This window comes from Chiloscyllium plagiosum, unplaced genomic scaffold, assembly GCF_037043375.1.
Source record: "Chiloscyllium plagiosum isolate Xiang-an unplaced genomic scaffold, Cpla_swu_hap1 HiC_scaffold_1, whole genome shotgun sequence".
Classification (NCBI taxonomy): domain Eukaryota; kingdom Metazoa; phylum Chordata; class Chondrichthyes; order Orectolobiformes; family Hemiscylliidae; genus Chiloscyllium; species Chiloscyllium plagiosum.
In genome coordinates, this window is record NW_028270139.1 from 134,408,945 (window position 1) to 134,421,599 (window position 12,655).

Consider the following 12,655-nt stretch of genomic DNA (forward strand, 5'->3'; position numbering starts at 1 on the left):
TACAAAAAGATGAAAGTAAGAAGGCTTTATGGCAAACCAGGCATGGAGCTCAGCTCTGTCAAACAAAAGCGGCCTTGTTGTACATGATTGAGATTGAAATGAGTGACCAGCAAGTAAGAGAGATAATGTTGGAAGCATGAGTTGTAGCAGAATTCAAAAATAATGGCTTCAATCTCTTTGAAGAGATTTTCACTCACTTATGTCTCAATATGAGATACACCAGGTAGCCAAGTAAGTGGGGAAATGTGACATGGACCTGGAAAAAGTGGAAACTGTTGAACTGGATATGAAGATCATCCCAGGGTGGCAATAAGAGTTTGCAGTAGCTAAGTGAGGCAGTGAGATGGAGTGCAACCAATATGTACAGGGGCAGATTCCAATTGATGCCCCTCCCTCTGATACCAGGGTTTCACACAGCAAGGGGGTACGAAGCATACCCCACCCCCAAGCCCATCAAGGCCAGTCAAAGTATTAAAGAAATGCAGGGCTTCAGCTAGCCATGCCAGCACACAGATAATTGGTGAGCTGGTATCAATGGGACTTATACTATCCATCACCATTAAAAAAAAACAAAGAGCAGTAAAAGCTGTGTTTGCAGTGAGCTGGTTTTACCTGGTATGTACACCTCTTCACATTCAGATTATCTAAAGTGTAGAGTAACTCAGACTTGGCGCTCTCACTGAAACAGCTGATTCTCATGGACACAGGTTGAGGCCCGGAATGTTGGCAGGTTGATCAAGCTCCGAATTGGTCATGATGGAAGTGGCTTAGCTCCAGGCTGGTTCCTGGAGTCAGTCACAATCAATCGACTAAACTTCAGGGTCGTGGAGGATGACAAGAAGAAGAAGAAAAAGAAGAAGAAGGTTGAGAAGGATGCTGATGGCCTGCAAGAAGAGGTGGTGGAGACCTACACCTTCAACTGTCAGCGCTGGCTTGCCAGAGATGAGGGAGACAGAGAGCTCGTGGTGGAGCTCTTGCCAGAGGAATACGATGACCTGGAAGGTGAGTTAGGGAAAATAGTACCCAGTGGGCAAACTTAATACCTTGACACCCTCTGTTTGGGTGTAAGTACTTCCACAAAAATAACATGGTTTCACAATTTGTTTAGCGTTTCAAATTAATAAATGACATTAGTCATAAACATGGCATGGTAATTAAGCGTTGCTGGAAAAGCGCAGCAGGTCAGGCAGCATCCAAGGAGCAGGAGAATTGACGTTTCGGGCATGAACCCTTCTTCCTGAAGAAGGACTCATGCCCCAAAAGTCGATTCTCCTGCTCCTTGGATGCTGCCTGACCTGCTGCGCTTTTCCAGCAACACATTTTCAGCTCTGATCTCCAGCATCTGCAGCCCTCACTTTCTCCTCCATGGTAATTAAGTGACAGACTAAGCACTAAATTAATCACTCAGTCAAACCAAAGTCACAATAACTAAAAGAAAATGTTTGTCAACCAATATTCCAGTACACAATTCAAAATTTGTACGTCTTTGTTGTTGTGTCGTTTTCACTTACCATTGAATGTTGACGAAATCAACAAAAAGACATCCCAAGCAAAACACTGATCAAAGTTATCAGCCCAAATTCAATGTTCACACATTGTTTCCATTGCACTGAGTGAAAGCTCCCTTGCCAGACTTAAAAATTGGTTGTCATGAGAGGGTAGGACAGGCAAAAAGACAGGCTACACAATAAGGAGTGAAAGCAGACGTAATACACTGGAATTACCTGAGATGAATTAACTTTTATTCCCAAAATATATAGCCTGCACATACTTTTCTGCCTGAACTTCTTTCACTTTTTTTTATCTTGTATGTTTTAACTTAACACTCTCCTGACCTTGGCATTCACTCCCCATTCCTCACTGACCATCATCTAATGCTAGTCCTGTGTGCTAATGTGGCCACTTGCTCAATTTTAATATGGAAATAAACTCAGTTCACAAGTTCCATGTACTTTTTCCTCTATGAATGAGTGCATGTTCCTTTTATGCAATGAGAGAGCATTCGGAGCACTACAAGTAACAGAAAACACAGTTCTGTAGAAATTGGATATGGCCCATTTTCAGATGAATACTAACCAAATGGCTCACAAAATTGAATGTTAGCATTGATTCCAACACTTTAGGAGCAATCCTAGCATCTGTTATACTTCCTATTGAAGCTCTCCCGTGTCAAATTTGGTGAGTTTGCAGCTTGAGGTAAATTGGAACAGGAGGGAAGGATAATAGAGGGGAGGCCACTCTGGGCTAGTACCAGATGGCCCATATTAAAATGTTTCTTTTTAAATTGTTCTCACTCCATTTGGCAATCATTATTGAAGATTCCTGAGTGGAGTGGGAAACCCACTGACACTTTGCAATATTGGCTGCTCATTTCCATATCAGGGCAATTCGGGTGAATACTAATTCAAGGAGGAGACTGCTGATTCATTGGCACATGGTCTCTTATTGCAGAGGCATTGTCATGGAGAATGTGCCATTAATTATAAGTGGTAGCTGACTGGCAAACTTTGTTTAATTTTAAACAAGCAGATTGACTCAGAATGGTCAAGACATTGCCATGAGAAGTGAACTAGAGAATGGCTGTCACCAGTTTTGTTGCACAGAAGTTTGCAGTTTGTGTACATGTTCTTTATAGACAGAAAGAACAAAGCTTTGTGTGTTAATATAGATAGCTTCAAATACACACAAGTTTGCTAGGCTGTGAGCCTGACTGACAATCCTACATTGGTTGTCAGCATAATTCCTCACACACTCAGCATTGTGTAGCAACTACTGTCAAATTGTGGAGTTGCATCAACCATTGGTTACTGGTGTGAATCTTGCAAGCACAGGCTGATTGGATATAGTTCAGTGATTGCAAACAGCTAAAAGGATATGTTGCTTGATGAAATCTGCCAGTCTTTGGAATGGATGGCCTGCATAGTAGTGTAACTGGCATTGAAAGTCAAATACCATATTACTCATTGATATGATAAATAGAACTTTTGTTTGGCTTGACAGTAGTATCCTATTAGTGTCCAACGCCTTTTGCTTTGCTACTACATAGTAGCAATGTACAAAAGCTGGTTTTACCTGTTTCTCATTACTCAGGGCAATGCCTTCACTAATCAGAGTCAGCTGTCCAAATTTAAAATCTAAAGAAACCTTGACAGTTAACTGTCAGTCACCACTAACAGGTGCGTTCTCTGTGGCAATGTCTCTAACAATCAGTCTCCATTTGACGACCAATCAGTACTCTCCTTGCAGCATAATTGTTGTTTTCATTTTATTTTGGCTTTTTGTTGCACACATCCTAAAGGGCACAAGACACAAAACATCAATAAATGTGTCTTTTTTCAGTAAAACCCAAGTTCTGTATGACCCCGTTATTTAAAAAATAATTCCTGATTTCTGTTTTATATGAAGTATTAAGGCTTCAGGACATCAAACAAGCAACAGGGAATGTAAATTGATTTTAAAACATGCCACACCTGAGGAAACTTTACACTGTATCTAACTTGTTCTGTACTTAACCTCGGCATTCTTATTGATGGAAAACAAAACCTTCTGACAGCCTTCAGCACCAGTGCTTTAGGGTGGATTACAAAAACATTCTGTGTTGGAAGCCTTTTTCTTCTTCTGAGATTCTATTCATGTATGGTGAGGGTAGAGCGTCTACTCCTTAAACCCCACAATATCTCACCCCTCAGGTGATACCATGATACATTAGGTCCTGTCCCTCCAGAAAACCCAACTTGTACCAAAAGTCCTGAGGATTTTCATCTTCACATGAGGCCTTATTCTTTCCAGACACATTTTGTACACAGGCTGCCCAGTTCTTCCATTAGTCTCCATCTCAAACTCAACTGGAGTGAATCTGATCCCTTTATTATATCCCCTGTCATTGTGTGCCAAGTGCCTAAAGGTTGGTCCAATATTGATAGAAATTCTGGCCACTAATTTAAACTGTTGGGAAACAAACAGGTTTGAGCAAAATGTCGATATTACATCTCATGAGATGGTGCTCTTCATTGACATTAGTAGAGAGTAACAGTGTGCAGGTGTCAATCCAACATTGTATCTGATTCCGAGAGGTTTCTGAAAGACAACTTCAGATAGAATTACCCCTTCAGAGCAACAAACATTTTTTGAAAGATTAAGTGATTAGAATTGCATTGTCACAACAATTTTGCAAAATGCAACCAGGGATATCAACAATGTTTGCTTCATGACTGTCCCATTTGCAGAAAACTCATACACAGTTCACGTAATTACTGGAAATGTCATGGGTGCAGGAACAGATGCCAATGTCTTCATTAACATCTATGGTGAGACAACAGACACTGGAGAACGTAGCCTGAAGATGTCAAACCACCTCAACAAGTTTGAAAGAGGACAGGTACATTGCAGTTGTTGGATGTGAGGGAGGTTTTGTATTGATCATAGTAATTGTTCAATGAATAAAAGTGTGATGTAGTATGCATTAGAAATATTAGACCAGGCTGGTCCTAGATCTAATTTTGAGTTAGTTCCAAAAGGACTAATTTAGCCATGACAGCCATAGGCATCACACAACTGGTGTCAGACTTCTTTGCTGAGAGTTCCACTATCCAACAACCTTTATTTGTAAAGTGTATGGTTGGACATTATGTGAGAACACATATGTTTAGCTACTGACATATGCTATTTACTACTGCACAATATAGTTGGATATTCAGGTAGTCCACTACAGCCTGTGCCTCTGCAAGAATCAAGTTTAGACTAATTAACTCTGCTTACATAGGCTGTTTGATTTTCCGAATGAATGTCTGCATCCATCCCCCCTGTTTCAGATAGTGGATGTATCAGTTGTAACTTTATCACTGGATTCTGGGGAGGTACCAGTGATTTGGAAAACTGCTAAAGTGACACCCACATTCAAAAAGGTAGGGCAGCCAGAAGTGGATAACTGTAGGCGGATTAGTCTAATACCTAATGTTGGAAAAGTACTGGAATCAACTATTAAGGAAGTAACAGCAGAACATTTGGAAAATCATAATCAAATCCAGCAGAGTCAGCATGGCTTCATGAAAGGGAAACAGTGTTTGACTAATTTATTAGAGTTTTTCAAGAAAGTCTCAACCAGACTGGATAGAGGGGAACCAGTAGTTGGATCCCAGAAGGCATTCAACAAGGCATCTTACAAAACATTAAATCATTAGATAAGAGCCCACAATTTTGGATGTAATGTATTGGTGTGGATAGAGAATTGACTAATGGGCAAAAAACAACAGTGGGGATAAGGTGTTCTTTTTCATGTTGGTGACCTGTGACTAATGGAGTTCCGCAGGGATCAGTGCTGGTACTGCAACTGTTTGCAATGTGTATTGATGACTTGGAGGAAGGGAATGACTTGTAGCCAGATTTGCAGATGACCCCAAAAAAAAGTGGAAATTAAGTCTGAGAGGGATACAAAAAGTTTACAGAGATAGATTGATAGTTTAAGTAAGTAAGCAAAAAATTGGCAAACAGAGTAAAATGTGGGAAAATACGAAGTTGTTCATTTTGGAAGGGAGAGGAAAAGAACATAATATTATTTAAATGGAGAATAACTGCAGAAAGCTGCAATACTAAATGACTTGGCCATACTTGTGCACAGAAGGCCAGCACACTGGTGCAGCAGGTAATCAGGAATGACTTTTGTTTCAAGGGATTTGGAACATAAGAGTAGGGAAATCTTATTGCAACTATCGAAAGTGCTGGTGAGACCACATCTGGAGTACTGGGAGTAGTTTGGTCCCTTTACTGAAGGAAAGATATCTTGACATTGGAGGCAGTTTAGAGAACATTCACTAGGATACTTGGCATAGGTCGAACAAAGGCTAAACAGGTTAGGACTGTACTCACTGGAGTTTAGAAGAATGAGAGGGGATCTCATTGAAACATAGAGGATTCTTAAGGAGTTTGACAAGGTGAATGCTGAGAGGATGTTTCCCCTCTAGAACTAGAGGAATTTCCTCTCTCAGAGTGTTTTTTAATTCATCATGGGATGAGGACATTGCTGGCTAGGCCAATACTTATGCCCAGAGGGCAGTTAAGAGTCAACCACATTGTTGTGGGTATGGAGTCACATGTAGGCCAGACCAGATAAGGATGGCAGTTTCCTTTCCTAAAGGACATTAGTGAATCAACAGTCGATTCATAATCATCATTAGAGTAGAGTAGTGTAGCTTTTTGTTTGTCATTTCTATCATTTCCAACTGATACAGTAAAAACAAGACAATGTTCCTCCAGGATCAAGGCTGCTACATGGACAGCACAAATTACACAATCGTACACGGCATAAAGTGCATAAGGAGTGCAAAACACACAGGTAACAGTGTTAAAGAGGAATGATAAATAATAGACATTTGTCTAACAACAATTCAAAGTCGTGCAAAGAATTTCAGATGGGAAAGAGTCTGATTATACTGTGTTAAGGAGCCTGATCATTTGGGGGATGAAACTGTTGCACAGTCTGGCCGTGAGAGACCGAATGCTCCGGTATCATCTGTCAGATGGCAGGAGGGAGAAGAGTTTGGGTGAGGGGTGTGTAGGGTCTTCCACAATGCTCTTAGCCTTTTGGATGCAGCGTGTGGTGTAAATGTCTGTAATGGAGGGAAGAGAGATCCCGATGATCTTCTCAGCTGTCCTCACTATCCGTTGTAGGGTCTTACGATCTGAGATGGTGCAATTCCTGAACCAGGCAATGAATAAGCTTAGGGTACTCTCAATGACCCATCTGTAAAATGCGGTGAGGATGGGGGCGGGGTGGGGTAGGCTTTCCTCAGCCTATGCAGAAAGTAGAGACACTGCTGGGCTTTCTTGGCTGTGGAGCTGGTATTGAGGGACTAGGTGAGATTCTCCATCAGGGGTACACCAAGAAATTTGGTGCTCTTCAGGATCTCCATGGGGGTGCTGCTGATGTACAGTGGAGAGTGGTCGCTCCATGCTCTCCTGAAGTCAATAACCATCTGTTTTGTCTTGTCCACGTTCAGAGACAGGTTGTTGGCTCTGCACCAGTCAGTTGGCTGCTGCACCTCCTCTCTATATGCTGACTCGTTCCTGCCAATATGACTCACTACAGTCATATCATCAGCAAACTTGTTGATGTGATTCAACCTGTGCATCTCTGCACAGTCACATGTCAGCAGGGTGAACAGCAGTGGAATGAGCACACAACTGTTGGGGGGCCCCGTGCTCAGTGTGATGGTGTTGGAGATGCTGTTCCCAATCCGGACTTACTGACGTCTCCCAGTCAGGAAGTCCAGGATCCAGTGACAAAGAGAAGTATTTGGCACCTGCAGACTCAGCTTTCCAGTCAGATGCTGAGTGTTAAATGCAGAACTGAAGTCTACGAGTCTTATGTAGGTGTCCTTCTTCTCCAGGTGGGTGAGGGGCAGATGGAGGGTGGTGGAAATGGCATCATTTGTTGAGCGGTTTGGTCGATACGCAAACTGCAGGATGTCCAGTGAGGGGGGCAGCAGGGTCTTAATATGCTTTATCACGAGCCTCTCGAAGCAATTCATGATGATGGGTGTAAATGCAACAGGGTGATGGTCAACTAGATAAAAACAAGGACTGCAGATGCTGGAAACCAGAGTCTGATTAGAGTGGTGCTGTAAAGCACAGTAGGTCAGGCAGCATCCGAAGAGCAGGAAAATGGACGTTTTGGGCAAAAGCCCTTCATCAGGAATAGAGGCAGGGTGCCTGCAGAGTGGTGAGATAAATGAGAGGGGGGGTGGGGATGGGGAGAAAGTAGCATAGAGTACAATAGGTGAGTGGGTGGGGATGAAGATGATAGGTCAGAGTGGAGGACGGGGGGAAGGTAGCAAAGAGTACAATGGGTGAATGGGGGTGGGGTTGAAGATGATAGGTCAGAGAGGAGGGTGGAGTGGATAGATGGAAAGGAAGGTAGGCAGGTAGGACAGGTCATGGGGACAGTGCTGAGCTGGAAGTTTGGAACTGGGGTGACGTGGGGGAAGGGGAAATGAGGAAACTGGTGAAGTCCACATTGATGCCCTGGGGTTGAAGTGTTCTGAGGCAGAAGATGAGGCGTTCTTCCTCCAGGCATTGGGTGGTGAGGGAGCAGCGGTGGAAGATGCCCAGGACCTGCATATCCTTGGCAGAGTGGGAAAGGGAGTTGAAATGTTGGGCCACAGGGCAGTGGGGTTGATTGGTGCGGGATTCCCGGAGATGTTCCCTAAAGCGCTCTGCTAGGTGGCTTCCAGTCTCCCCAATGTAGAGGAGACCACATTGGGAGCAATGGATACAATAAATGATATTGGTGGATGTGCAGGTGAAACTTTGATGGGTGTGAAAGGCTCCTTTGGGGCCTTGGATGGAGGTGAGGGCACGGGTTTTGCAATTCCTGCGGTGGCAGGGAGGGTGCCAGGACGGGAAGGTGGATTGTTGGGGGGCGTGGACCTGACCAAGGAGTCACGGAGGGAACGGTCTTTGCGGAAAGCAGAAATGGGTGGGGAGGGAAATATATTCCTGCTGTCCAAATATATCTCCAGATGTTTATTCAGTTCAAATTCCATCATCTGCCATGTTGGGATTTGAACCTGGGTATCCTAAATATTACCTGGGTTTCAGGATTAACAGTCTAGCAATAATACCACGAGGCTATCACCTCCCTGAGTCTTTGGAACTCCTTGCTACACAGAACTGTGGAAGCAAAGTCCTTTTGTATACTTAAGGCTAGGATAGATAGACTCATGATCAGTCAAGGAATCAATGATTATGGGAAAGGGCAGGAAAGTTGTTGTGAGGAATGTCGGATGAGCTATGATCCTGTTGATTGGCGGAGCAGGCTTGAGGGGCTGAATGGCCTACACCTGTTCCTTTTTTTTATGGTCTTTTTTTCACTTTTATTGTCAGGGCCTTGGAATTGGGACATCAAAAACAACAACTTATATTTATATAGCACCTTTAACATAATGAAACATTCCAAGCTCCTTTATAAAACAATGTTTGAGACTAACCTATGAAGTAGGGCAAATTGCGAAAAGCTTAGTCAGAGAGTTAGATTTATGGAATATCTTTAAGAAGGAAAGTGAAGTAGAGGAGCATTGAGGCTTAAGGTGGAAATTCCAGGGGCTTGACAGCACAACTAGCAATGATGGAAATATTAAAATCAGAGATGCGGAAGAGGCCAAACTTGGATGAATGTATCTATCATGAATGTATCAGGGTTATGGACATGAGGAGGGCAGACAAATATGTCCCCAGGCCACTCTCGGATGTTTGAACTTTCTATAATATACTTGCTATTGTCATATTTTCATTTTCAATGTAGGAAGATATATTTTTGATCAAAGCCATTGACCTAGGTGTATTAAGGAAACTACGCATTCGACATGATAATACGGGAGGAAATGCTGCCTGGTTTCTGGACAGGGTGGAAATTGTTGATGAGAAGGACGACACTACGTGAGTATCAATGTGTACAAAGTGTGAGGGTTGGAATTCTAACGTTCATATTATATCAGAAACCTTTCCTCCATTATACAAACATTTTTCTCCTTTCTATGCCAATATGTTTTTTTCAACTAAATCAATGATATATCTGGAACAAAAAATAATCTAATTCTATGTTAATCTGTACACCTAGTTTCTAGAATGTGGTAAGTTTATTGCGAATGTAATATGGGATAGAAGAATGGTCCAAAGATTTTGGAAATTTTTCTGTAGAATGTAGGAAAACTGACAAGGTCATATCTACTCAACATCTATTATTTGCCATAAAGCATTGAAAGTCAATCCCGTACTGTGGGGATGGAATCCTGTGATGGGGAGAGGATGTCAGATCCAACCTTGAGTCCAGTTGGGTTTTTACCAAATAAAGAAAAAGATTTCAGTGTATTTTCCTGGCATTGGTTCACAGGTATCAAGTTTATTTCTTCCAATTCTAAATTTTCCATCATGAGATTGAATTCACTTTTAGAAGGCAAATCTGTACCATCACTCCTCAACAACCATACCTAATCTATGTCCTATTGGTTACTTACTGATTTACTAAAGTTTGATGGGTTAATTTTATGTAATTTGAACTTTCCATTTACAGCATAGAACATAGAATAAACAGCGTACAACAATCCCTTCGGCCCTTGATGTTGCACTAATCTGTGAACTAATCTAAGCCCATTCCCCCACACTATCCCATTGTCATCCAAGATGTGCTTATCCAAGGATTGATTAGATGCCCCTAGTGTGGCTGAGTTAACTACACTGCCAAGCAGGGCATTCCACATCTTTACCATTCTCTGAGTAAAGAACCTGCCTCTGACATCTGTCTTAAATCTATCACCCCTCAGTTTGCAGCTATGCCCCTTTGTACAAGCCAACATCATCATCCAAGAAAAAAGATTCTCACTGTCCACCCTATCTAATCCTCTGATCGTTTTGTATGTCTCTATTACATCCCTTTTTAGCCTTCTTCTCTCCATTAAAAACAGACTCAAGCCCCTCAGTGTTTCCTCATATGACTTTCCCTCCAGACCAGGCAACATCCTGGTAAATCTCCTCTGCATCTTTTCCAATGCTTCCACATCCTTCTTGTAATGGGGCGACCAGATCTGTACACAATATTCCACACTAGCATTTTGTACAGTTGCAGCATGACATCATGGCTCCGGAACTCAATCCCTCTACCAATAAAACCTAACACACCGTATGCCTTCTTAACAGTACTATCAAGTTGGGTGGCAATTTTCAGGGATCTATGTACATGGACACCAAGATCCCTCTGCACATCCACACTACCAAGAATCTTTCCATTGACCCAGTGTTCTGCCTTCCTGTTATTCTTCCCAAAGTGAATCACCTTGCATTTATCTGCATTGAACTCCATTTGCCACCTCTCAGCCCAATTCTGCAGTTTATCCGAGTCCCCCTGCAACCTGCAATATTTTTCCACACTCTCTACCACTCCACCGACTTTAGTGTCATCTGCAAACTTACTAACCCATCTACTATGCCTACGTCCAAGTCATTTATAAAAATGACAAACAGCAGTGGTCCCAAAACAGACCGGACTCCAGGCTGAATATTTTCCATCAACCACTCGCTGCCTTCTTCCAGAAAGCCAGTTTCTAATCCAAACTGCTAAATCACCCTCAATTCCATGCCTCTGCATTTTCTTCAAAAGCCTACCATATGGATCCTTATCAAAGGTGTTACTGAAGTCCATGTACACTACGTCAACTGCCCTACCTTCATCCACATGCTTGGTCACCTTCTCAAAAAACTCAATGAGGTTTGTGAGACAGGACCTGCCCTTGACGAAACCATGTTGACTATCTCCAATCAAATTGTTGCTTGCTAGATAATTATAAATCCTATCTCTTATAATCCTTTCCAAAACTCTTCCTACAATAGGCTCACTGGTCTATAATTATCTGGGTCATCTCTACTGCCCTTCTTGAACAAGGGCACAACATTTGCAATCCTTCAGTCCTCGGGTACTAAATCTGTAGACGATGACGATTCAAAGATCAAGGCCAAAGGCTCCGCCATCTCTTCCCAAGCTTCCCGGAGAGTTCTCAGATAAATCCCATCTGGCCCAGAGGACTTATCTACTTTCACACCTTCTAGAATTGATAACACCTCCTCCTTACTAACCTCAATCCTTTCTCGTCTAATAACCCGTACCTCAGTCTTCTCTACAATATTCTCCTTTTCCTGAGTAAAACAGATGAGAAATATTTGTTTAGGACCTCTCCAATTTCCACAGGGTCTACACATTAGTGGGCGGCACGGTGGCACAGTGGTTAGCACTGCTGCCTCACAGCGCCAGAGACCCGGGTTCAATTCCTGCCTCGGGTGACTGACTGTATGGAGTTTGCACATTCTCCCCGTGTCTGCGTGGGTTTCCTCCGGGTTCTCCAGTTTCCTCCCACAGTCCAAAAATATGCAGGTCAGGTGAATTGGCCATGCTAAATTCCCCTAGTGTTAGGTGCAGGGGTAAATGTAGGGGAATGGGTCTGGGTGGGTTGCGCTTCGGCGGGTCGGTGTGGACTTGTTGGGCCGAAGGGCCTGTTTCCACACTGTAAGTAATCTAATCTAATCTAATTTATTTGATTGATTAATTGGTTGATTTATTGTTATGTGTACCGAAGTACAGTGAAAAGTTTTGTTACAAGCAGTATAGGCAGATCATAGTAAACAAGAATGTACAGATCAGAGGTTGTAAATATACTTAGACAGAGGCATATAGGTTACATTGCACAGGGCATGCACTATGCATTAGCATGCATTCGCAAGAACAGCATTATTTGAGGCTAGAGCCCATTCATCTATCTAACAACTTGAAAGTATTATGGGGCATGGGGTTATAAAGACATAGTTATGCAATAGTCATTCACAAATTTGCTGTTTCACCAGGTATTTCTTCCCTTGTGAACGATGGTTAGCTGTTGATGAAGATGATGGCCAGATAGCAAGAGAACTCGTTCCTGTAGATGAGGCATTCCTGAACAAAGGTTCAGACAGAGCCAAACAATCTCAGGCAACACTAGGCCTCGAACAGAAAGGTGAGAAAAGTCATTGAAGAAACAACTCCTTTTTTCCAGCCTCGCAAATAATGTGATGTATTTGAGTTGTCCAACCAGAGACATATTTTGTGAGCCAAGATATTTCCTGAAACATTCTGCTG

General features: G+C 42.6%; 1 protein-coding gene across 1 annotated transcript in view; it reads left to right on the plus strand.

The window, feature by feature from the left end:
• Positions 1 to 12,655, plus strand: part of loxhd1a (lipoxygenase homology PLAT domains 1a) — a 224,162-nt gene that overhangs the window by 158,407 nt on the left and 53,100 nt on the right. Inside the window, exons 25-28 of the mRNA XM_088000471.1 lie at positions 708 to 1,002; positions 4,227 to 4,378; positions 9,299 to 9,432; positions 12,385 to 12,533. Of these exons, the coding sequence (XP_087856597.1) occupies positions 708 to 1,002; positions 4,227 to 4,378; positions 9,299 to 9,432; positions 12,385 to 12,533 (730 nt within the window). The remainder of the gene's footprint in view (positions 1 to 707; positions 1,003 to 4,226; positions 4,379 to 9,298; positions 9,433 to 12,384; positions 12,534 to 12,655) is intronic.